The sequence below is a fragment of the Trichomycterus rosablanca genome, chromosome 5, assembly GCF_030014385.1.
Source record: "Trichomycterus rosablanca isolate fTriRos1 chromosome 5, fTriRos1.hap1, whole genome shotgun sequence".
NCBI classification, from domain to species: Eukaryota; Metazoa; Chordata; class Actinopteri; order Siluriformes; family Trichomycteridae; genus Trichomycterus; species Trichomycterus rosablanca.
The window spans coordinates 51,715,294-51,742,433 of record NC_085992.1 but is presented as its reverse complement, the minus strand read 5'-3'; the positions used below and the strand labels follow the sequence as shown (position 1 = coordinate 51,742,433).

The window sequence follows — 27,140 nt, the reverse complement described above, 5'->3', positions numbered from 1 at the left end:
TCATATTCTTTTACATTTGCAGCATTTAGCGGACGCTTTTATCAAAAGCGACTTACAATTACTGACTGAATAGTTTGAGCAATCGAGGGTTAGGGGCCATGCTCAGGGGCCCAACAGTTGTAACCTTCTGCCTATTAGCCCAGTACCTTAACCCCTGAGCTACCACTGCCCTTATATTCCTAAATCTGATTTCATTTAACCACCACTTCATTTCAGTGTATCCGGTTTGCAGTACCAACCGCTTCTTTTCACCTGCACCAGGCGGGTTCACATGGAGATCCGTAACACGCACTGAGAGTCACGCACTGATCTCCGTTATTCCCCGTCTCTGTGCAGTGCTATCGATCAGCCAGCAGAGGGAGTAACTGCAGCAGTTATGAGGAATCCCTACAGCCCTCCCACCCTCTGTCCAGCCAATCGTTGTCTGTGTAGCAGAGCTACAAACGATTTAGAGAACATACCAAACTTCAATGGACAGTGGCCCCAAGTGAAGCAATAAATCATCAATTAGATCTGGTCATTTAATCTATTCAAAACAGTCGGAGGTTCTCAGACGTTCATCCATCTGGCCACTGGGGTATTAAACATTCATTCATTCATTCATTTAATGTTGTACCACTACTTCATCATGGTCAGGGTCGCAGTGGGTCTGAACCACCAGGCTGAAACATCCCCTGAGCAAAGACACACAATCAGCCTGACTGCATGTCTTTAGACACGGATGCACGGAGAACATGCAAACTCTAAACAGAAAGGACCCTGGCTGCTGGGCCAGGGAATTGAACCCAGGACCTTCTTGCTGAGAGGCCACAGTGCTACCCACTGCGCCACCGTGCCCCCCCGTTCATAATCAGAAACAACAAATAGGGTTATTTTGACACTGTAAATAAATCTGTGCCTACGTGACAGACGCGGTGAGTAGAAATGAAGTTCTGAATCTGAAGCGTTTGATTTCTTTATCTCTGCTCTCCTCGCTCGCTCCGGTTCCCCCCTGACCCTGGCTCCCTCACACCTTGAAGCTGGTTTTTTTTAAGGCCTCAGTAGCAAGTTACATAAATCAAAAGTCAAAAGTAATAGTACACACTACAGAGATGCACATTATACAAACAAGAATCTGTATAATCACAACACCACTCAGACAACACACTACAGCAACAGGACCTGAGGGTACATATGGAAAAATATTATTAAAAAAGTAATAATAGCAATAATAATAAACATACATAATAAAAAACATAATGATCATAATAATAATATCAACAACAGCAACAAAAATAGTGACAATAATAAAAAACAATTATAACTATTATTTTTCATTATTAATGATAATAAAACTGGCAATAATAATTATAATAATTAACATTAATACCAGCAATAGTGTTTTATTAATAATAATAACGACAGAAATAAAATAAACAATAACAAAAATTATAACAATATTCATAATAACAATATACATCATGATTTAAAAAATTAATAATAATCATAATAGTAAGAATTAGTGATTAACATTAATAGTTGTAACAATAGTGCTATTATTATTATTACCAATAACAATAATAATGAACATCAATTATAACTATTAGTAATAATAAATATAATAATACTAATAATTTATGTTTATTATATAACTTATGTTTATTATTTTGTTTATTACTACTACTACTAATAATAAACATCAATAGTTATAACAATATTGTTATTACTGCTAGTACTTCTACTAATAATAAAATAATAATTGTTATAATGTTAATAATTTTGTTGTACTATTATTAAATATAGTAATAATAGCAATAATAATAAACATAACGATCATAATATTAAACATGAAAATAATAGCAATAATAATATTAATAACAGCAACAACTGTGACAGTAATAATAAACAACATTTATAACAATAATATTTTTATTATTAATAATAATATTATAATGATTAATGGCAATAATATTAATAATAAACAATAATAATAACAATAAACAACACCAATGATTATAATAGTGTTATTTTATTTTTTTAATAATAATCTTAATAATAAGAATTAGTAATAAACCACATTCATGGTTATAATAATAATTATAAACAATAATAATTATTATTATAGTAACAATAATATTAATAATAATAGTAATAATAATAGTAACAACAACAATAATAATAATAATAATAATAGTAACAACAACAATAATGATAATAATACCAATAATAAAAGTAATGAACAACAATGATAATATAATAATGATAAACAACTTCAATATAACAATAACTTTGTATTGTTTTTAATAATAATAATAGTAATAATAATAAAAACATTAATAATTATAACTGTATTATTATTACTACTACTACTACTACTACTAACAATAATAGCTATAAATCCCGTGTTGAACTCTCGCGAGATTTCCTCTCTCTCTATATATATGATCTATATGCGTCTCTCAGCGGGAGAAATAAACCCGGTCACTGAGCGCTTCAGTCTGAGCTTTTATTAACTTCTCTTATTATTTATAACTAGTTTGTATGAAATGTTAAATGAACTTTTATTTAACGTTAATAATGAAAGATAAAACAGCGCAGATGGTTTCGGGAGAGGTTACTGGTCGGACTGTGTACCGGACCTGTAAGATTATAGTGCTGGGAGATTCGGGTGTGGGGAAGAGCAGCCTGACTCAGCGCTACTGGAGCGGTCACTTCCCCGCTCACACTCACTCCACCATCGGCCTGGACTTCAGAGAAACACCGCTGCACCTGCACGGAGCCACGGTGAAGGTACACCTGCTCTACACGCTTCAACATCATGTGTCTCATATCTACATTATATAATCATACTGTTTTATTTAACTAGTTTTGTGAGAAAGTAAAATACTTTGCCATTTCAGACAACTATAATATGAATAATGTGTAAAAGTTAAGTTCTACCAGATCTACCAGTTAGTTCCAGTACAGTAAAACACCAGTACAGTTATAAAAACAGGAACAGTAAACATAATGCAGGCACCACAGCTAATGAAAGAGATGAATTGGTTGTTTATTAGGATTTGAAGGTGATAACAGGACAGGTATTTACAGGTTACCTGTGATTCATCAGTTCAAGTTCAATATCAAACACTGGTGTGGCTAATTATATGTCTAATGCACCTCTATTACACGACTCTGTACTGCTGGGCTGGAGGAAACCCACACAAATACGGGGAGAACATGCAAAATCCACACAGAAAGAACCCGGACTGCTCCACCTGGGAATTGAACCCAGGCCATGTTCCACTGTGTGGGCGACAGTGCTACCCACCAAGCCACCGTGACACCCGAAAAAGAAATGATATGTTTTTACAGAATAACATATAACAATAATAAATAAAACAGCCATAATAATAATTTATTATTTACATTTACGCCATTTAGCAGACACTTTTATCCAAAGCGACTTGCAGTACTGTGACAGTATACAGTCTAAGCAATTGAGGGTCAAGGGCCTTGCTCAAGGGCCCAACAGTGGCAACCTGGCAGTGGTGGGACTTGAACTGGCAACCTTCTGATTACTAGACCAGTATCTTAACTACTAAGCTACAACTGCCCTAATAACTATAATAATAATAACAATAATAATTATTAATAACAGGAGTAATATTAACATATAATAATTTTAATACTAATAACAATAATAATCTTAATAATAATAAAAATAATACTAACAATAATAGTAATAATATAACAACAACAATAATAATGATAATAATGATGGTTGTGAATTAAACAGAAAGAAAACTAATTAAAGAAAGAAAGTAAACACCCAAATAAAAACATTTACATATATATATATATATATATATAAAATATTTTTAAACCTAATGAGGGGCGGCACGGTGGCTATGTGTGTGGCACTGTCACCTCACAGACCCTAACCCTGGGTTCGATCCCCAGGTGGAGCGGTCCAGGTTCTTTCTGTGTGGAGTTTGCATGTTCTCCCTGTGTCTGTGTGTGTTTCCTCCGGGAGCTCCGGTTTCCTCCCACAGTCCAAAAACTTGCAGTCAGGTTAACTGGAGACACTAAATTGTTCATGACTGTGTTTAATATTAAAAACTTGAACTGATGAATCTTGTATAATGAGTAACTACCGTTCCTGTCATGAATGTAACCAAAGTGTAAAACATGACGTTAAAATCCTAATAAATAAACAAATCTAATGATTTTATTTCATCTTCTGTGTCTCTTTAAACATGAGGTAGATTATTTTTGATACTTGGGTGCAGTCCGGGGTTATTGGTGGTCATTCTTGGAGACATTTAGAGCTGTAAACAGAAGTGAGCATGTGGTTATTAATAAAGGGGCTTTTGTAGCCTTTAGGAAATGGGAAGTGAAATGATGTTATTATGAAAAGCCGCCTTCAGACATGAATCATCCTGACTTATGTACCAACAACATCTAAAAATGTCTTCAGTTTACACCCAGACCTGTTTTAATAGTTTAAAAATACCAAAAGTACTTTAATATTAAGTGTTTACACTGTGGAGATAGATTTGTCTCTCCTCTCTTCTTTTTTCCACTGAATCTTTTAGTGGTACCGGACAGTTCCAGACTATTTTCACTCCTGGGTAAAGTACCAATGTGCATACGGTCCCATGAACTGGTAGAGCTCAGTGTGTCTCTGTATGGGTTTGTTGTACTGTAGTACTGTACTGTAGTCTGTAGTTTATGTCAAGGTTTTTCAAAGTTATGACCCACATTATGTCCATTACTTTTTATACGTGACCCAGACAACACAAACAATGCATCTGGTCCCACTGTGGTTTACAAGATGTAACATAAAGCCTCCACAAGGGGGCGTTCACACACAGGTTTATTTAATTATTATTATTTATCTCTGTGACCCATTTTTCAGCTTTTTTAAACCCTCTATAAAAATCTATTAGGGTTGGATGTAGGAGATTTGATCCAGGGTTGGTTGGTGGTAGGAGATTCGATCCAGGGTTGGTTGGTGGTAAGAGATTCGATCCAGGTTGGGTGGTGGTAAGAGATTCGATCCAGGTTGGGTGGTGGTAGGAGATTCGATCCAGGTTGGTTGGTGGTAAGAGATTCGATCCAGGTTGGGTGGTGGTAAGAGATTCGATCCAGGTTGGTTGGTGGTAAGAGATTCGATCCAGGTTGGTTGGTGGTAAGAGATTCGATCCAGGTTGGGTGGTGGTAAGAGATTCGATCCAGGGTTGGGTGGTGGTAAGAGATTCGATCCAGGGTTGGGTGGTGGTAAGAGATTCGATCCAGGGTTGGGTGGTGGTAAGAGATTCGATCCAGGTTGGTTGGTGGTAAGAGATTCGATCCAGGTTGGTTGGTGGTAAGAGATTCGATCCAGGTTGGTTGGTGGTAAGAGATTCGATCCAGGTTGGTTGGTGGTAAGAGATTCGATCCAGGTTGGTTGGTGGTAAGAGATTCGATCCAGGGTTGGGTGGTGGTAAGAGATTCGATCCAGGGTTGGGTGGTGGTAAGAGATTCGATCCAGGTTGGGTGGTGGTAAGAGATTCGATCCAGGTTGGGTGGTGGTAAGAGATTCGATCCAGGGTTGGTTGGTGGTAAGAGATTCGATCCAGGTTGGGTGGTGGTAAGAGATTCGATCCAGGTTGGTTGGTGGTAAGAGATTCGATCCAGGTTGGGTGGTGGTAAGAGATTCGATCCAGGTTGGTTGGTGGTAGGAGATTCGATCCAGGTTGGTTGGTGGTAAGAGATTCGATCCAGGTTGGTTGGTGGTAAGAGATTCGATCCAGGTTGGTTGGTGGTAAGAGATTCGATCCAGGTTGGGTGGTGGTAAGAGATTCGATCCAGGGTTGGTTGGTGGTAAGAGATTCGATCCAGGTTGGGTGGTGGTAAGAGATTCGATCCAGGTTGGTTGGTGGTAAGAGATTCGATCCAGGGTTGGTTGGTGGTAAGAGATTCGATCCAGGTTGGGTGGTGGTAAGAGATTCGATCCAGGTTGGGTGGTGGTAAGAGATTCGATCCAGGTTGGTTGGTGGTAAGAGATTCGATCCAGGTTGGTTGGTGGTAAGAGATTCGATCCAGGTTGGTTGGTGGTAAGAGATTCGATCCAGGTTGGGTGGTGGTAAGAGATTCGATCCAGGTTGGGTGGTGGTAAGAGATTCGATCCAGGTTGGTTGGTGGTAAGAGATTCGATCCAGGTTGGTTGGTGGTAAGAGATTCGATCCAGGTTGGTTGGTGGTAAGAGATTCGATCCAGGTTGGGTGGTGGTAAGAGATTCGATCCAGGGTTGGTTGGTGGTAAGAGATTCGATCCAGGTTGGGTGGTGGTAAGAGATTCGATCCAGGTTGGTTGGTGGTAAGAGATTCGATCCAGGTTGGTTGGTGGTAAGAGATTCGATCCAGGTTGGTTGGTGGTAAGAGATTCGATCCAGGTTGGGTGGTGGTAAGAGATTCGATCCAGGTTGGTTGGTGGTAAGAGATTCGATCCAGGTTGGTTGGTGGTAAGAGATTCGATCCAGGTTGGTTGGTGGTAAGAGATTCGATCCAGGTTGGTTGGTGGTAAGAGATTCGATCCAGGGTTGGGTGGTGGTAAGAGATTCGATCCAGGGTTGGGTGGTGGTAAGAGATTCGATCCAGGTTGGGTGGTGGTAAGAGATTCGATCCAGGGTTGGTTGGTGGTAAGAGATTCGATCCAGGTTGGGTGGTGGTAAGAGATTCGATCCAGGTTGGTTGGTGGTAAGAGATTCGATCCAGGGTTGGTTGGTGGTAAGAGATTCGATCCAGGTTGGGTGGTGGTAAGAGATTCGATCCAGGTTGGTTGGTGGTAAGAGATTCGATCCAGGTTGGTTGGTGGTAAGAGATTCGATCCAGGTTGGGTGGTGGTAAGAGATTCGATCCAGGTTGGTTGGTGGTAAGAGATTCGATCCAGGGTTGGTTGGTGGTAAGAGATTCGATCCAGGTTGGTTGGTGGTAAGAGATTCGATCCAGGTTGGTTGGTGGTAAGAGATTCGATCCAGGTTGGTTGGTGGTAAGAGATTCGATCCAGGTTGGGTGGTGGTAAGAGATTCGATCCAGGTTGGTTGGTGGTAAGAGATTCGATCCAGGTTGGGTGGTGGTAAGAGATTCGATCCAGGTTGGTTGGTGGTAAGAGATTCGATCCAGGTTGGTTGGTGGTAAGAGATTCGATCCAGGTTGGGTGGTGGTAAGAGATTCGATCCAGGTTGGTTGGTGGTAAGAGATTCGATCCAGGTTGGTTGGTGGTAAGAGATTCGATCCAGGGTTGGGTGGTGGTAAGAGATTCGATCCAGGGTTGGGTGGTGGTAAGAGATTCGATCCAGGTTGGGTGGTGGTAAGAGATTCGATCCAGGGTTGGTTGGTGGTAAGAGATTCGATCCAGGTTGGGTGGTGGTAAGAGATTCGATCCAGGGTTGGTTGGTGGTAAGAGATTCGATCCAGGTTGGGTGGTGGTAAGAGATTCGATCCAGGTTGGTTGGTGGTAAGAGATTCGATCCAGGGTTGGTTGGTGGTAAGAGATTCGATCCAGGTTGGGTGGTGGTAAGAGATTCGATCCAGGGTTGGTTGGTGGTAGGAGATTCGGTCCAGAATTTGAATCTCAGTGGTCCTATCGGCCGGCTGGGCATCTGCAAAGACGTGATTGGCTGATTTCCAGGTGGGTGGTCAAAACAGCCTCGCTGTTGGGTGGTGCACATGGTTGGTCAGTGTGCTCTCAGTGCAGGTCCCAAGCCCGGATAGGAGGCTTACATCAGGAAGGGCATCCAGCATAAGATGAGGACCAGATCTGGGAACCTGGGTATGAACCTCGCCTTTAGTCACCATCAGTGAGGAGCTTGGCGTGATGTTTCTGTAGGTGTTTGGGTTATTTGGCGGGTACTCCAAAATGCTCCTAGTAGTGGTTTGGTGCCCTGACCAGTCTAGTGCCCAGTAATTCTAGGTATGACCTGTGGTGACCTCCTGTCTCTCTGTCTAGGTGCAGTTGTGGGACACGGCGGGACAGGAGCGTTTCCGGAGGAGCATGGTGCAGCACTACTACCGCGACGTCCACGCCGTGATCCTCGTCTTCGACGTCACCAACGAGGCTTCGTTCCGCAGTCTGCCCGTCTGGATGGAGGAATGTAAGCGGCACTCGCTCGGACCCGACGTTCCCCGCGCGCTGGTGGGTAACAAGGTGGACTTGGTGAACTTGAAGGAAGCCCCGGGGATCGTGGAGCAGGCGCGACACTTGGCCGAGGTCCACTCCATGTCCTTCTACCTTTGCTCGGTTAAAGCCGGCGGGAGGGAGGAGATGGACGTCATCTTCACCACGCTGGCGAGGCAGATACAGAAGCAGCCGAGGAGAGAAGCGGTGCCCGTCGGGAGTTTTAAACTCACCCCCAAAACCACAGCGGAGAAGGAGCTGAAGAAGAAACGGACCTGCAGCTGCTGATGGACGATGAAGAATAAACTTTAGTGCTGTAATTAATCCTCTGTAATTTCACCTCACGACAAACTGACCGCTTGACCAAACCTACTACAAGAGGATAAATAATATAGAATTTAGGATGGCTGCTACTAGGGTTGGGTATCGTTTGTATAAAAGGTTTTTTTGTACTATTTTATTTCTGCATTTTCTCCCTTTTTCTCCAAGTTTAGACGTAGCCAGTTCCTCTTCCTCCACTGGAGACCCTGAGGGTGTACGAGGAGGGTATATTCTCCTGACACGCCCTCCATCCGAACACATGTGCTCTCCCCCGACCCCTTCTTATACGCCCGTACTTTGGTCTCCACGTTCCTACACTTCTGCACAGGCGCCTCGGGCTACTAACCAGGGTCTTTTCCCACCCAGCAGACTAGCGGCCGATTTTGTCTGCTGTACTGTCTGCACTGCTGATCGTGACCACTAGGGGGCGCCCAGCTGGCCGGTTGTTTGTTTATTAAGATTTTAACGTCATGTTTTACACTGTGGTTACATTCATGACAGGAACGGTAGTTACTCATCACACAAGATTCATCAGTTCACACGGTTATGGACAATTTTGTATCTCCAGTTCACCTCACTTGCACGTCTTTGGACTGTGGGAGGAAACCGGAGCAACTCCTCACAGAAAGGACCCTGACCTCCCCATCTGGGGATCGAACCCAGGACCTTCTTGCCCCAGCTGACCAGTAGCAGAGGTGAGATTCGAACTTGGGACAGTCCAGAATCCCAGCGCTGATGCGCTAGTGGAATATCTCACTGCTCCACCTGGGCGCCGCTGTAAATAAACGTTAAACTGTGACGTATCATACAAGTCGTCTCTGAGAAAACTAAATAACGTCCAAGCAGCACAAGGGACAAAATTCTGGAACTGAAGTGGATTCAGTGCTGAACACACAGCCGCCTGCAACCAAATAAACAAACTCAGGAGAGAAAATAGACTTTTACTGACTATCAGCTTTTACGTTGTTTTGTTTTATAAAGTTTACCAGTCAGGCAGGTCCTGGCAGATACGTACGTATGTCCTTTCTTTACAATAATAAAGGGTTTAGGAACTGATCAGCAGAACCAATAATTTAGTTTGTACCTGGTACTTGCTGTTTTGGATTTGGTTCTTGATGCAGCGATGAACTGCATGAATTGACAACGTTTTCCCGAAGTGCCGATGTTCCTATATTTATTACAGTTGCGTGAGGGTTTCTCATGCAATGCCGTTTGAGGGCTTGAACGGGGTTTCCGGCTTGTCCTACACGGACTGAGAGTTCTTTGTATTCCCTGAATCTTTTCACAATATTATGTACAGTAGATGGTGAAATATTGAGCTTGGGAATTGGGATTTGTACATATTTTGTTTATCACCCTAATATAATAATTAGCACACTGTCTGAAGTAAAACGCTGTACCAGGGCTTTTATTTAGGCAGTGGTAACCTCCGACTCCAGAAAATCTAGGAAGTCTATTAAATATTTCCTATTTTTATTAAATTTAACCACAGACGTGAGTTATGAAGCCCTTTAATTAACAGGCTCATTTACTGTTCCATAACAACACATTCAGGAATAGAGTGTAATAGTTTAAGCATATTCATGTTTACTTTAAAACCACAGCAGGTAAGCAGAGGAAAAATACTTCCTAAAAACGTTTCCCTAAAAACAGACACGTAACCGTTTCAGACATGTTTACCTTCTCCTAAAACAGCTCTGATCTAAATTCAGATGTTCAGATGCCGCGGCGCTGTGCAGGTTCACTAATAGTCTGGGACGGACTCAATCCTGTTACGTATTTGTGGGTTCTTTACGTGGGAGAAGAGGATGTTTGAGGACACGATACGCAACGTGACTTACCGCCGAATATTCGTCATCCTTACCGGGAGTTCACAAGTTCAAGCGTTTACCGAAAACGACACCCGGGTGTTTCATTCAGCACAGCTCTGCTAGAGAGAGAAAAACAAGCAGAGAGAAAGTCGAGCATAAACCCGAATCCTCACACAGATCGTGCAGAAGTTCTGAAACACACCGATGTTATGGACAGTCTGGGGATTTTAATGATTCCTCTCTGTAGGTATGTGTCTGGAACTAAACAGTTACAGCAACCTGGGTAGTTTGGTTATGTAGGTTCTTTATTGTTAATATGTTGGATGGCCTTATCGACTAGAATTGATGCAGTTTTTAAACACCGTGTCCACTCACTGTCCACTCTATTAGACGCTACTACCTAGTCGGTCCACCTTGTAGATGTAAAGTCAGAGACGATCGCTCATCTATTGCTGCTGTTTGAGTCGGTCATCTTCTAGACCTTCATCAGTGGTCACAGGACACTGCCCACGGGACGCTGTCGGCTGGATGTTTTTGGTTGGTGGACTATTCTCAGTCCAGCAGTGACAGTGAGGTGTTTAAAAACTCCAGCAGCACTGCTGTGTCTGATCCACTCATACCAGCATAACACACACTAACACACCACCACCATGTCAGTGTCACTGCAGTGCTGAGAATCATCCACCACCTAAATAATACCTGCTCTGTGGTGGTCCTGTGGGGGTCCTGACCATTGAAGAACAGAATGAAAGGGGGGTACAGTCGGACTACAGTCAGTAATTGTAGAACTACAAAGTGCTTCTATATGGTAAGTGGAGCTGATAAAATGGACAGTGAGTGTAGAAACAAGGAGGTGGTTTTATGTTATGGCTGATTGGTGTAAATAGGGCTAGTTTGCTTGCATTCATTAGAAAACACATGGAACAGTTGGCTTTTACCTAGGTTTATCTAAGCTGCAGAGCAAAAATGTGTGTGGCTGGTCATGTGTAACCCAAGAACCACATCGAAACCCAGGCATGCCATGCTGAAGAATCTGACGAAACAAGCTTGGGTGGCACAGCAGTCTAATGCGCTAGCGTTAGACTCAACTTTCCAGTTGGAATCATAGGTGGTGTTATTGACCTGGCTGTGTCTTACTTCTGCACTTTTTTGTACAGGTGCCTCAGGCTGAAGACCCCACCAACTTTTTAGTCCTGCCTTTTCCCACCCAGCAGACTACTGGCCTGTTTTGTCTGTTGCACTGTCTGCACTGCTGATCGTGACCACTAGGGGGTGCCCAGTTGACCAGTTGTTTGTTTATTAGGATTTTAACGTCATGTTTTACACTTTTGTTACATTGATGACAGAAACTGTATTTACTCATTACACAAGATTCATCAGTTCACAAGTTTATATCAAACAGTCATGGACAATTTAGTGTCTCCAGTTCACCTCACTTGAACGTCTTTGTACCGTGGGAGGAAACCGGAGCTCCCGGAGGAAACCCACGCAGACACGGGGAGAACATGCAAACTCCACACAGAAAAGATACAGACCGCTGCACCTGGGGATCGAACCCAGGACCTTCTTGCCCCAGCTGACCAGTAGCAGAGGTGAGATTCGAACTTGGACAGTCCAGAATCCCAGCGCTGATGCGCTAGCGGAATATCCCGCCTCTCTACCTGGGCGTTGCTGTAAATAAACTTTCAACTGTGACGTATCATACATGTCGTCTCTGAGTAAACTAAATAATGTCCGAGCAGCAACAGGGACAAAATTCTGGAACTGAAGTGGATTCAGTGCTGAACACACAGCCACCTGCAACCAAATAAACAAAATCTGTGGCTGGGCACAAGCACCTTTGGCTGTGTCTTGGCTGTGTCTTAGGGAGTACGGTTGTGGGGGTTTGGGGCCTGCACTAGTGATGAACACTGGCAGATGAAGAGATGCGGCTGGCGACTACGTGCATGTGATAGTCTCTCCTTGGCCATTGTGGAGGTGGTGTAGAAGGCAAGAGAATTGACAACGAACAGGGAAATGGCTACAATCATTTGCTTTGACTTTTTCTTCATCAAACTTCAGTGCGATCCTGAAGTTATCGACACTAGATGGCGTAGTTCTTTGTGTGTGTGTGTGGGTGTGTGTATGTGTGTATGTGTGTGGGTGTGTGTGTGTGTGTGTGTGTGTGTGTGTATGTGTGTGAATACTGGATGAGTAAGAGTCTGGTCTGAGTCTGCACGACTGCTGGAGTGTGTGTGTGTGATTTCAGCACAGAACCGTCAGCTGCGTAAAAAGCGCATGCGCGCTGTGACTCCTCACTCGCTCGTCTGAGACTTAACCTCATAACCTCAGTAGACCGGCTGCACTGCAGGATGCACGCGCCTGTATTTTTCACCCTCTTTGCACTTTTGGCGCACGGTTTTACCGGAGCTGAGGCGCGCGCTCCGTGTTCCCCCAGGTGTGACACGGCCAGGTGCGCACCGTGTGCACCGGGAGAGATGGGCTCACCGTGCGGCCGCAAACGCGACCCTGTGTGCGCCCCCGGGCTGGAGTGTGTGCGCACCGGGGGGAAGAAGTCCTGGAAGGGAACGTGCAGGTGTAAGAGCGGCTCTCCGGTGTGCGGCAGTGACGGGAAGATCTACACCAGCCTGTGCAGGATGGAGGCGGCCAGTCTCAGGGCGCAGCAGAAAGGATTCGGTACCATCACGGTGGCGCACGAGTACCGGTGCGCACATACAGTCTCAGGTAGGACAGCGGTGCCCACTTTAATGCCAGTCTGATACTTTATAACTGCTGGCTGATAAAGACCAGCAGCAATAATGAAATAAAAACAAGATATAAATATTAAAAATATATAAAAAGTACTCAAATATTTGACTCGGTGCAGCACAAAATAAGCTAAAATTATAAGAAATAACGAGTATGTGAATGGTGAAAAAGTATTGATATACACATGGTTGAATAGTGCAAACGGAACAGTGTAACCGGTATGATAATAATAATAATAATAATAATAATAATAATAGTAATAATGATAATAATAATAATAGTAATAATAAAAATAATAATGATGATAATAATAATAGTAATAATAAAAATAATAATAATGATAATAATAAAAAAAGAATGATGATAATAATAATAATAGTAATAATAATAATAAAAAATAATAATGATAATAATAATGTGAATAATAATAATAATAATAAAAATAATGATGATAATAATGATAATGATAATAATAATAATATAATAATAGTAATAATAATAATAAAAATAATAATGATAATAATAATGTGAATAATAATAATAATGATAATAATAATAACAATGATAATAATAATAAGAAAATTAATCATGATAATAATAATAATAATGATAATAATAAAATAATTATAATAATGATAATAATGATAATAATAATGATAATAATAATAATAATTATAATAATGATAATGATAAAATAATGATAATATAATAATAATGATAATAATAATAATAATGATAATTATAAAATAATTATAATAATGGTAAAAATAAAAATTATAATAATGATAATAATAATACTGATAATAATAATAATATTAATAATAATAATGATGATGATAATAATAATAATAACAATAATAATGATAATAATAATAATGATAAAAATAATAAGAAGAATTATGTACTGGATGTAGAGTGATCTGTGCATTTAGTAGCAGTTTGGGGAATGAGGGTACAAGACAGGTTGGTTTGCTGTCCTCAGCAGCTATATGGACAAAAGTACTGGGACACCACTTCTAATTTTGCTAACAGGTGCTATAAATCAACTTTATAAAGGAAATTAAAGGCTTTCAAATGTGCAACAACAGTTTAGGGAAGGCCCCTTCCTACACGCTGCAGCCATCCAAAGTAGGTCATAATGATGTGACTTGAAACTGTATATAGTATGTGTGTCAACATCAGTGCCTAGCCATACAAATTCTGTCATCTTTTGACTGAACGGGCACAAATTCCCATACACAGACATACTTTCAAGTCTTGTGATAAGCCTCTCTGTTCTTACATTTTAATAGCATTTGTTGTTAAAATAAGACGTCCGACAAGCTCACGGTCAGGTGTCCAAATACTTTTGACCACACAGTGAATATTATTTGTGTGTCTGCTTCTGATGTGTTAATAATGTGAGTGTTTCTTTCTGCCAGTACAGGTCCCGCCCACCCTAACAGTCCCAGGTACAAGTTTAACTTCATCGCTGATGTTGTGGAGAAAATCGCTCCCGCTGTGGTTCATATCGAGCTCTTCGTCAGGTAATTAACTAGTAATCAGAGGGTTGCCAGTTCAAGCCCCACCACTACCGAGTTGCCACTGTTGGGCTCCTTAACCTTCAGTTGGCTGAATTGTCATAACTGGGAAAAAGCATCAGCTAAATGTTGCAAATGTAAACATTTTTATCTTCGTCTTCAGCCATCCGCTGTTTGGTCAGCACGTACCGTTGTCCAGCGGTTCCGGGTTTATCGTGAAGGAATCCGGCGTGATCGTGACCAACGCTCACGTGGTGACCAGTAACGCCGGCACGGCGAGTCGACAGCAGCTTCGCGTGCAGCTACACGATGGCAAAACGTACGAGGCCGCCATAACGGACATAGACAATAAAGCCGATATCGCCACCATCAAGGTCAACCCACAGGTAAGAGAAACGTGGTATCAGCAGGTAAAATAAACCATTTACTGCTTGTTTGTTTGTTTTTTTAGTTTATTAAATAATTCACTACAATTGTACATTTTATTTTATTTATATTTATTCAGTCAGAATCTTTATAATACTTAAAAATCATATTTTAGACGCTACGTGAATGAAGTATTGGGACACCCAATACAGCCACAATAATATGTCAATTACATATATAAAAAATATATGCTTCCATGTATAAGCTTGGCAGCGACAGTTTAGGGAAGGCCCTTCCCTGTTCCAGCATGAACAAGCTCTATAAAGACATGAAGCCTATACACAGAGCCTCAGCCCCACTAAACTTCTCTGGGATTAATTGGAACATCATCTGATCAATCAGTGAATGGGCACAAATTTCCATACACAGACATAATTAAATGTGATGAAATGATCACACAGGTCAGTCTATATTAATACTGTTTGTTTTGGAAATTGGACGTCTAGCAAGCTCATGGTCAGACGTCCAAATACTTTTGGCCACATAGTGTATTTTCCATTATTGTCATTTCCCCTCAGGACCTTTCCGGGTATTAATGGACGTTACTCATCCATAATCAGCATCTCTGAAGACAGGTCTTGCGTTTACACCCCTGCAGTCTGGTTCATATCGTCCTCCCAGCACATTTCGGTCACTTGGACATGTTGGACCTGTTTTCAGTGGCCAGGAACAGAATATTTGGTTTATGTTATTAGACGATGAAATTCTGGCATCAGTGTTTTTCACTTGAGTGTTAGCAGAACTCACAGACAGCTTGTTTTTGTTCACTGTCCTCGACTCCCTGACCTGATTACTCCTGCTGTGACTCTTGTGGTAAAACATGGACCAATAACAACCTTCACATTATATATTTTTTACTATTTTATTTCTGCATTTTCTCCCTTTTTCTCCATATTTAGTCGTAGCCAGTTCCTCTTCCTCTGCTGGAGACCCCGATGGTGTACGAGGAGGGTATAGTCTCCTGACACGCCCTCCCTCCGACATGTACACGCTCCACCGACCCCTTCTTATTCACCCGTAATTTCGGTGGAGAGTCACGCTCTGATCTCCACGTTCCTCCACTTCTGTACAGGCGCCTCGGGTCCTTACACAGTGTCCAAGACCCCATCCACTTTTTAGTCCCATCTTTTCCCACCCAGCAGACCTTAGTGGTTAATTTTGCTAGGGGACGCCCAGCCTACCGGTAGCAAAGCTGAAATCCCAGGGCTGAGATCCCAGCTGAGGTAGTGAGGGTTGGATGAGGTCTCTTCTTGCTGCAATATGCAATATGAGGTGGTGGTGGATTCACATCAAGCGTAGCGTGTCTCTCCAGACACAACACAGCTCGGTGTGGAAACCCAAAACTGTCAGTGATAAGTGACTGTTTACTTGTAGACTGGACGCTTGTTGGATGGGGCGTGTGGTGATCTGGCTCTCCAAGCAGCAGCGGATTCATAATTGGGAATTGGAAATGACTAAATTGGGAGATAATGGGTGGGGGGAGGGGGTGCTAAAAATGAAAGCCAATAAGATAACCATTTGGTACATTTTGTGCACTGGTACTGGTACTAGGTACTGGACTAGTAATCATAAGGTTGCCAGTACAAGCCCCACCATTGCCAGGTTGCCACTGTTGGGCCCCTGAGCAAGGCCCTTATGCCTTAATTGCTCAAATTGTGTTTGCTGTTAATTTTAAGTCGCTTAGGATAAAAGCATCTGCTAAATGCAGCAAATGTGAATGTGCAGCACCATCGTTCAGTCAGCAGAGGTCGTAATTGCAGCAGTTATGAGGAATCCTTTCAGCACTACAACAGGATTTGTGTTGGTTCTAAATTTGGACTCTTTCTTGTGATTTAGAAAAAGCTGCCGGTGCTTCCTCTGGGACGGTCAGTTAACCTGCGCCCGGGGGAGTTTGTGGTGGCCATCGGCAGCCCCTTCGCCCTGCAGAACACGGTGACCACTGGCATCGTGAGCACGGCACAGAGAGACGGCAAGGAGCTCGGTATCCAAGACTCGGACATGGATTATATCCAGACAGACGCCATCATTAACGTATGACTTAAAATCTCGTTTTTAATTATTTATTTAGTAATAAAGTGATGTTAGAGAAATGTACATTAAATTCCCTCTTCTCTCTTTGTCAGTATGGAAACTCTGGGGGGCCTCTTGTTAACCTCGTAAGTACTTATATCCACCTGCTGGTAAATAGAAGCATAATTTCTTTTTCCTGGTGATACTCGGTCACATTTACTCTGCCTTGTTTCAGGATGGCGAGGTGATTGGCATCAACACACTGAAGGTTACAGCGGGCATCTCCTTTGCCATTCCGTCAGACCGCATCCTTCGATTTCTAGAAGAGTCTTACAACAAGCAGTACAAAGGTCAGAACTTCTTCATAATGAATCTACATGAGGTTTAATCATTGGGAGGGTTGAACTAACTACACAGATACACCCACTGGCCACCAGACTGGGACACATGAGCCATACTGGTTAATAATAATAATAATAATAATAATAATAATAATAATAATAACAACAATAACAATAACAATAATAATAATAATAATAATAATAATAATAATAATAATGGGTGGCTTGTGGGTATCACTGTCACCGAACATAAAGAAGGTCTTGGGTGTGATTCCCAGGTGGAACGGTCCGGGTCCTTTCTGTGTGGGTTTTCTTCTGGGTGCTCTGGTTTTCTCCCAGTCCAAACACATGCAGTCAGGTTAATTGGAGATTGGAGATTGTGTGTGTGTGTGTGTGTGTGTGTTAGCCCTTTGATGGGCTGGCGACCTGTCCAGGATGTTCCTTACCTTGTGCCCACCGCGACCCTAAATATAATAAAGTAATGGTAAAACAAATAAATGAATGAATCATAATAATAATCTTTATTTATGACACACCTTTTATACAGCAGCAGTTCAAAGTGTTTTACAGGACAGAAAATGGCACAAATATAATAATTCAAATAAAAAATTAAAAGGCATGATTACATATACAAATAATTGATTACAATCCCACAGTGTGGGAAGAGTTTTAATTGTCAAAGCAGCCCCGGTTCTGGACTGCTTTGCTTGGGGGGGCAGTAAAACCTAATGAGGGGGCATGTTGATAGTCATGTTTTTGAAGCCAGAAATATATTCAAGGCTTGATTTGTGCATGAATGATGACAGCCAAGCTATTGATACTGGCTTAAAGTGATGTATGAGGTAAAGAAATAAAAATGCATGTTTTCGAACTTAAACTTAAAACCCAATGATTAAAAAATACATGTTGATTATGTAAATGGAGAAAAAAGATTATCTAATTGTATTTCATTTTAATACGCCCCCTTAATTAAATTGCCATTACTAATAGAACAACTCTATTTCTTGAAAGGCTTTAATACAAATTTAAGTCAAAGCTGACAAATGTACCTACACACAGACTGAGAATATTCAAACGTGGAAATAGGAATGAGTGAGAATATTTATATTATTGGGAAATTAAAATATAAAGAAAACAAAAGAATACTAATTCTGTAAAGAATACTAATTCTGGGGGGGGGGGGGGGGGGGGGATATTCGTCACATTTCTATTTTGAAAAAGGAAAAAATATGAAAGTACATAAAATAAGGACAATTTTCCTATCTACTACAAAAATCTGGTAAAGTATTGAAGTTTTTATTGATGTTATGAAACGTACTGGTACAATGCAGTATTTATGCACAGTATAACAAATTATGTAAAGACTATAAGTGCAAATGAACAACAGTAATCATATTTTCATTGAACACAACTATACACCTATATATTGTGGCAGTAACACTCCTGCCTTGCAACGAGAAGGTCATGTAAAAATAATGCCAAGTTAAAAATAACGTAACCAAACAAACTATATACAAAAAATGAAATCTCTATATGCACACTGTGGATACAATTATCTAAAACCTTTAGCTGAGCCTGTATTCTAAAATGAACTCAGAACAAAGAATTTACAGAAGCAGTCTTCTGTTTCTTTTAGCAAATAATCTGACAAACTCCTCCATATCAAGCCTATTGGTTATTGACTTTTCATGGCCCAGAATCACTAAATTTCTTTTTCTGTCATGCAGCATTGTGCGACGAAAGGGAGTAAGAACTCTTGACAGTGTAGAGAAAGAGCTTTCACATGATGCTGAGGATACACCTATCACCAGTGCGGTCACATAAAGAGAATGCAGGACAGGAAACGCTTCTTTATAGGCCTGAAGATGGTTGCACACTGTTGAAAGGTTTGCTGATCTTGTCAAGAATTTATTCTGCAACATAGCCTTTGCCACGTTTATTTCATTTCTCAGGATGTTTGTGTCAGTACCTATAAGTTGCTGTAGGGGCTCTAATATGGCCAGATCAAGAAAAGAGCTATCGTGAGGAAGGAGACCATTAACAGCTGTCATCAAATCCAGATTTCTTTTACAAAATCTGTTCTCCATTTCAGCAATGGCTCTGTCTAAAATTTCCAGAAGCGACCTCCTCAAAGATTGATTTGGTGTATGACATGAATCACCAGGTCTGTGCCCTACACTGGAAACCACCACGCTGTCAGTCAACTGTGTGTTCATAGTCCTTTTCCGCTTTGAAGGTGGACTCTCTGACATAGCCAGATCATTCAGGGATTCATCAGTGCGTAGATCTTTTAAAGCACTCAGAGATGCACAGATGACCTCCCCAGCCTTACACAGGTCTACAGAATTGGCTTGCAAGATTGAATTGGCCGGCTTCAAAATGGCAAGAACTTTTAAAAGGAACTTTCCAATTTCAAAGAAATTATGTTTTCTCATCTGCACTAAGAGCCCTGATGCCTCTGTGCATAAATCCACAGGTGCATCAGAATCTTCAGACACATCAGACAGAACTTTAAAAATGACATCTTCATTCTGCACTAAGCAATTTGTCACATCAAAATGACTGGTCCACCGGATCTCTAGAAGCTTTTTGAGAGGGGGGGTGTCATAACGCCGAACCACATAATGTCGCTGGAAAAAATGAATGAAGTGTGCTAGAAAGTGCAAAAAAGGATTTAGCACGCGAATCTGCTTGCATTGCATGGACCACTGTGAGATGTAGCTGGTGATTATAACAGTGAATGTAGGGAATTTCTCTACCAAGTTTTCTTTGAAGCAGTGTCTGCACTCCACCTTTCAACCCACTCATTACAGCTGCTCCATCATAGCACTGACTTATGATGTGATCAGAACAGTAACCTCCATCAGAGAGATGCTTTAGTATTTGATCAGTTATGTATTCAGCATCTAGCTGATCTAAGTCAAGTAATCCAATAAGATGCTCTTCTGGAACAGAATTACAGATGAACCTGATCATTAGGGAAAAGTTCTCTACATTACACCTGTCTCGGGTTCCATCACTCTTTATACAAAAGCCTGCTGTGTCTGCATTGTCATATTTGTGTTTAATCTCAATCAAAACCATCTTTGCTAGCGTGTCAATGATCTCATTTTGCATATCTTTCGATGTATATTCTGGAGTGAAACCCTATCTGTGCACACAGTGTGGGAAGAGTTTTAATCAACAGAATAATCTCAAAATTCAGAAGCCCTCCTATTCTGCACTCATTACTTGTATTTATTGCCCCTGTTTGAACTTGTTACCTGTATAAAAGACACCTGTCCACACACTCAATCAATCACACTCCAACCTTTCACCATGGCCAAGACCAAAGAGCTGTCTAAGGACACCAGGGACAAAATTGTAGACCTGCACAAGGCTGGGATGGGCTACAGGACAATAGCAAGCAGCTTGGTGAGAAGGCAACAACTGTTGGTGCAATTATTAGAAAATGCAAGAAACACATGATGACCGTCAATCTTCCCGTTTGAAGTTCGCCAATGACCACTTGGATGATCCACATGGGAGAAGGTCATGTGGTCAGATTACAAATAAATGAATGAATTAATTAATTAATAAATGAAAAGACTGTAAATCATAACTTCATGTCCTGTTGTAGCCCATCTACCACTGTTTAAATGAGTGGTTACTCAAAAACTTACAAAGCTCAAACAGGAAGGAAGGAAGGGTAGAGAAGGAAATAAGGATAGAAAATAAGGAAGGATATGGAAGGATAGAAAAGGAAAGAAGGACGCAAGGAAGGAAGATTAGAAAAGGATGGAAGGAATAATGGAAGGAGGAAAGGATGGATAAAAGGAAGGAAGAAGGAAGGAAGGACTGTTACAGGAACAAAGAACTCAGAACACAAATAAATATTGCACAACTACAAGAGGAACGGTAGAAAGAAAGAAAGAAAGAAAGAAGGAAGGAAGGAAGGGTAGAAAAGGAAAGAAGAATGAAAGAACCGTGACAGCAACAGGAACAAAGAACTCAGAACACATAAACAAATACTGCACAATTAAAGGGAAAAAAGAACACGGAGTAAAACACAACACTATATAATAATACAGTATAACACAATACTACAAATAAAATTGTATAAAGTAAAAATCAGTTAGTGGATGAGTGACTCTAGGAACAACAATCTTAATCAGTCTAACATCTAAAGGTCTGAGCTGCTCGGCTGTAGAGAGACTCGATGTTGAGTCTGATGGCGTTGGGTAAGAACCTCCTCACATTCCGCTCTGAACACACTCTGGACACACTCCTCTTTCCCTTCATGTCCAATAACAGCAAGTGTTTCTAATAAAGAGTTTAGTCCTGCATGGTTCATCCTGGGCTCTGGGTGGGGAGAATAAAATTCCTCTGCTCATTTGGTCATCGGCTTCTTACGTTTCGGAAAAAATATCACTGAAGGTTCGTAGCTGGGAAGCGAAATTATTCAACTGGAAACTAGAAGAAAACTGGGTAAATGTACAATTTTTAAAACGTTACAGGCTTAAAAATGATTTATATTTAATGTCTTTATTTTTAGATAAACACAGACTGGTGACGCTGCAGTTTACACCATCTCAGACTGGCGTACCTGAGTCAGGTGAGATGACTACGACTGATATTTACACTGATCAGCCATAACATTAAAACCACCTCCTTGTTTCTACACTCACTGTCCATTTTATCAGCTCCACTTACCATATAGAAGCACTTTGTAGTTCTACAATTACTGACTGTAGTCCATCTGTTTCTCTACATACTTTTTTAGCCTGCTTTCACCCTGTTCTTCAATGGTCAGGACCCCCACAGGACCCCCACAGAGCAGGTATTATTTAGGTGGTGGATGATTCTCAGCACTGCAGTGACACTGACATGGTGGTGGTGTGTTAGTGTGTGTTGTGCTGGTATGAGTGGATCAGACACAGCAGTGCTGCTGGAGTTTTTAAACACCGTGTCCACTCACTGTCCACTCTATTAGACACTCCTACCTAGTCGGTCCACCTTGTAGATGTAAAGTCAGAGACGATCGCTCATCTATTGCTGCTGTTTGAGTCGCTCATCTTCTAGACCTTCATCAGTGGTCACAGGACGCTGCCCATAGGGCGCTGTTGGCTGGATATTTTTGATTGGTGGACTGTTCTCAGTCCAGCAGTGACAGTGAGGGGTTTTAAAACTCCAGCAGCGCTGCTGTGCCACTCATACCAGCACAACACACACTAACACACCACCACCATGTCAGTGTCACTGCAGTGCTGAGAATCATCCACCACCTAAATAATACCTGCTCTGTGGTGGTCCTGTGGGGGTCCTGACCATTGAAGAACAGGGTGAAAGGGGGTAACAAAGCATGTAGAGAAACAGATGGACTACAGTCAGTAATTGTAGAACTACAAAGTGCTTCTATATGTTAAGTGGAGCTGATAAAATGGACAGTGAGTGTAGAAACAAGGAGGTGGTTTTAGTGTTATGATGGATCATGCATTAAATATATCATCTGACTTTTGGACTTTTGCTTCTGATGAATATTATCGACACCTCTGTACATTAAGGACACCATGTAAAATGTCAAAATCTTGACAGGACAAAAGGATATAAAGGGTATGAGACTCTCCTGGGACCTCGGCATCCAGGCTTAAACAGTTCAACATGTTATCAAGAACTTTGCTACTCATGGAACAATCAAGGACCTTCCAGGACCTGGTGGAAAGAGGAAAGTTGATGAGAGAATCCCGCAGGTGGTTTGAAATGTGGCAAAGAACATGTACAACATCCAGAAAACTTCAGACTGAGCTGAGATGTCTGGGGTGATGGTTTCAACCTGTACCATACACCTCATACTGACCAAAACAGGGCTCTTTGGGTTAAGGCCTAGGAGGACCCCAAAATGTACAAAGACAAGCCACAATCCTTCAGGGAAAATGTTCTATGGACAGATGAAACCAAACTGGAACTATTTAGTCATGTTTATCAGCAATATGTTTATAGGCGATGCAATAAAGCCTGTAAATGGAAAGATCCATAATGTTGTGGGGCTGCTTTGCTGCCTCTTGCTATTAGTGAAGGAAACCTGCAAACATTTTCAAACAGACCTTGAGAGAATTGCGGTGGAAGAGTGGAAGGAACTACCAAACTACTAGACCGGTACAAGAAGCTCACTGACGAAGCAGAAATATTTGGACGCTACTGTTAGGCTGATTTATTAGCTTTTTCTTTAAAATCCAACTGCAAAGATTTGACTTGCAGAAATAAAAGAAGAGCAAAGACTCAGATATTTATTTAAATGGATTTATGATACATGAACTGACTTTTATAGAATGTTTTTGTATGTTTTAGAAGTAAAAAGCACCAGGAAAAGGTTTCTTGGAATCAGAATGATCACCATCACAAAGGAGTAAGTAAAATCTACTCACAAGTAAACCTTAACATACCCAATCATGTTTTCACTCTTATTTTCTACCATTGACATTAATATTGAGGCGCTCCTCTTTTCACCTTTATGTCATCACTTACACTATGTGGCCAAAAGTATTCACTCACCCATTCAAGTCATTGAATTCAGGTGTTCCAATCACTTCCATGGCCACAGGTGTATAAAACCGAGCACCTCGGCATGCAGACTGCTTCTACACACATTAGTGAAAGAACGGGTCGCTCTCAGGAGCTCAGTGAAGTCCAGCGTGGTACCGTGATGCCACCTGTGCAACAAGTCCAGTGGTGAAATTTCCTCACTACTAAATATTCCACAGTCGACTGTCAGTGCTATTATAACAAAGTGGAAGCGATTGGGAACGACAGCAACTCAGTCACCGAGTGGTACCACGTAAAATGACAGAGCGGGTCAGCGGATGCTGAGGAACATAGTGCACAGAGGTCACCAACTTTCTGCAGAGTCCATCAGTACAGACCTCCAAACTTCATGTGGCCTTCAGATGAGCTGAAGAACAATGTGTAGAGCTTCATGGAACGGGTTTCCATGGCCGAGCAGCTGCATCCAAGCCTCACATCACAGAGCGCAATGCAAAGCGTCGGATGCAGTGGTGTAAAGCACGCCGCCACTGGACTCTAGAGCAGTGGAGACGTGTTCTCTGGAGATCCGATGGACGAGTCTGGGTTTGGCGGTTGCCAGGGGAACGGTACCTGTCTGACTGTATTGTGCCGAGTGTAAAGTGTGGTGGAGGGGGCATTATGGTATGGGGGTGTTTTTCAGGAGTTGGGCTCGGCCCCTTAGATCCAGTGAAAGGAACTCTTAATGCTTCAGCACACCAAGAGATTTTGGACAATTTCATGCTCCCGACTTTGTGGGAACAGTTTGGGGATGGCCCCTTCCTGTTCCAACATGACTGCGCACCAGTGCACAAAGCACAAGGTCCATAAAGACGTGGATGAGCCAGTTTGGTGTGGAAGAACTTGACTAGAACTTGACTGATAGAACGCCTTTGGGATGAATTAGAGCGGAGACTGTGAGCCAGGCCTTCTCATCCAACATCAGGGTCTGACCTCACACATGCGCTTCTGGAAGAATGGTGGAAAGCCTTCCCAGAAGAGTTGAAGCTGTTATAGCTGCCATGAGCAGACATCATATTAAACTCTATGGATTAAGAATGGGAGTCACTCAAGTTCATATGTGTGTGAAGGCAGACGAATACTTTTGGTAATGTAGTGCATTTATTAAACTCTGTTTATTTGTTTATTGTTTGTTTTATTTCTTATTTTTCTTTAGTCTGGTTAAAGAGCTGAAGCAGCTCGATCCCTCGTTCCCAGACATCATCAGCGGGGTTCTTATTCACCAGGTCATTCCAGATTCACCCGCCCATAAGTACGTCTAAGAATTCCCACCAAGATTGATTTCCTTTTAGTCCTAAAGATCTGAGCTGTGAGGAGACTGAGCTCGTGTGTTTTGTGTTTAGCGGCGGACTGGAGATAGGCGATGTTATCGTGAAGCTAAACGGCCGGCCGTCACTCAGCACAGACGACGTCCAGTCGGCACTTAGAGGAGACGCCTCCCTTCTCTTAGAGGTTCAGCGCGGCCATAATAGTTTACTATTCAGCATCGAACCTGACGTTATCATGCATTAAAAAAATGTTTTACAGACTTTATGGATCAAGTTTGAGATCTAAAGGACTTTAAAGTGTAAATTTAAATTTCTACGACTTCAGTGTGAATGCTTAGAAGACCAAGATGATTTACGTTTACATGTGTACAGTACAATGAAATTCTGCATATCCCATCGTCTTTGAAAGCTGGGGTTGGGATTTGAACCCACAACCTTCCAGGCTGCCACTGTCGCTATGATAGACAGATCAGGTTTACAATAGTCTGATTATGATACATCATCAACCCCAAAAAAAAACACAATGCTTCAATTTGCTATGAAATTACAGTACTGGACAAGCAATCAGAAGGTATCTGGTTCAAGTCTCACTACTGACTACTTTACAAAACCGTACAGGGTTAAGGGCCCAACAGTCGGGATTTGAACCCACAATCTTTCAGTAGGTGACCCACCACTGTCGCTATGATAGACAGATCAGGTGTACAATAGTCTGATTATGATACATTATCAACCCCAAAATAAGCTACAATTTCCTCTGTGGTACTGGACTAAGCAATCAGAAGGTATCTGGTTCAAGCCCCACTACCGCCAGGTTGCCACTGCCACCCTCAGTTGCTTAGTTTTTATTCAGGCCCGTGTTTGCCCCAGTTTTTATGGGGCCGTACAGGGTTGAGGGCCCAACAGTCAGGATTTGAACCCACAATCTTTCAGTTGGTAACCCACCACTGTACCCACAAGGCTTCCACTGTCAATTATGATCTTCAACCCAAAAAAAAGCTTCAATTCACTCTGTGGTTAAGGTACTGGACTAGCAATCAGAAGGTATCTGGTTCAAGCCCTACTACTGCCAGGTTGCCACTGTTGGGCTCTTGAGCAAGGCCCTTAACACTCAATTGCTTAGATTTTATTCAGTGTCCCAGTTTACAGGGTTGAGGGCCCAACAGTTGGGATTTGAACCCACAATCTTCCAGTAGGTGACCCACCACAGATCAGGTTTACAATAGCCTAATTATGATACATCATCAACCCAAAACAAAGCTTCAGTACTGGACTAGCAATCAGAAGGTATCTGGTTCAAGCCTCACTACTGCCAGGTTGTCACTGTGGGGCCCTTGAGCAAGGCCCTTAACCCTCAGTTTCTTGGATTGTATTCCGTCACAGTTGTAAGCGTCCACTAAATAACTGCTCTGGTTACGTCATGTCCAGAGTTTGGCTCGGTGTCCGGTTGTCCATGTGGGTTCTTCAGTGTGTTCTGGATTCCTCCCACCAGTATAAAACATATTAACAGAGGCATTAACGGTTCTTAATCCCCCCCGTGTGTAAATATTTGTGATAAGGGAGTGTGTGGTGTTCTGTAATTGCCTGGTACGGGTCTGTGCACCACGTTCCTAAAAATATAGTCAGCTCTTTTCGACCAAAATAACTCTGGATCCTAAACTGGTTCCATTTACTGGAACCAGGAATGCGTCACCAATGCAGGGCGCTGCAAAACAGTAGTACCACAACGGCAATGGAACTGGGTTGAAGATGTATCATAATTGGACTATTGTAAATCTGATCTGTCTATCATAGAGACAGTGAAAGCCTTGTGGGTAAAGCTGTAGGTTATCAACTGGAAGATTGTGGGTTCAAATCCCGACTTGGGCCCCCAACCCCGTACAGCCCTATAAAAACAAGGCAAACATGGGCCTGAATAAAATCTAAGCAATTGAGGGTGGCAGTGGCAACCTGGCAGTAGTGGGGCAGTCTGATTTCTAGTCCAGTATCTTAACCACAGAGGGAATTGAAGCTTTT

At 41.8% G+C, this 27,140-nt stretch overlaps 2 protein-coding genes across 2 annotated transcripts; both read left to right on the top strand.

Moving 5' to 3' along the window:
* The first annotated feature begins 2,577 nt into the window (after nt 1-2,577).
* Nucleotides 2,578-8,409, top strand: LOC134315324 (ras-related protein Rab-33B). The gene is made up of 2 exons (XM_062996416.1): nt 2,578-2,769; nt 7,954-8,409. Exons 1-2 carry the CDS (start codon nt 2,578-2,580, stop codon nt 8,407-8,409), a joined length of 648 nt encoding a protein of 215 aa, XP_062852486.1.
* Nucleotides 8,410-12,604: 4,195 nt separating this feature from the next.
* LOC134315323 (serine protease HTRA3-like) lies at nt 12,605-25,434 on the top strand. Its single transcript, XM_062996415.1, has 10 exons — nt 12,605-12,977; nt 14,428-14,527; nt 14,685-14,907; nt 16,784-16,978; nt 17,071-17,103; nt 17,193-17,307; nt 21,833-21,892; nt 23,626-23,683; nt 25,013-25,108; nt 25,200-25,434. The coding sequence occupies exons 1-10, from the start codon at nt 12,605-12,607 to the stop codon at nt 25,366-25,368; spliced, it is 1,422 nt and encodes a 473-aa protein (XP_062852485.1). The 3' UTR covers nt 25,369-25,434.
* Nucleotides 25,435-27,140: the final 1,706 nt, after the last annotated feature.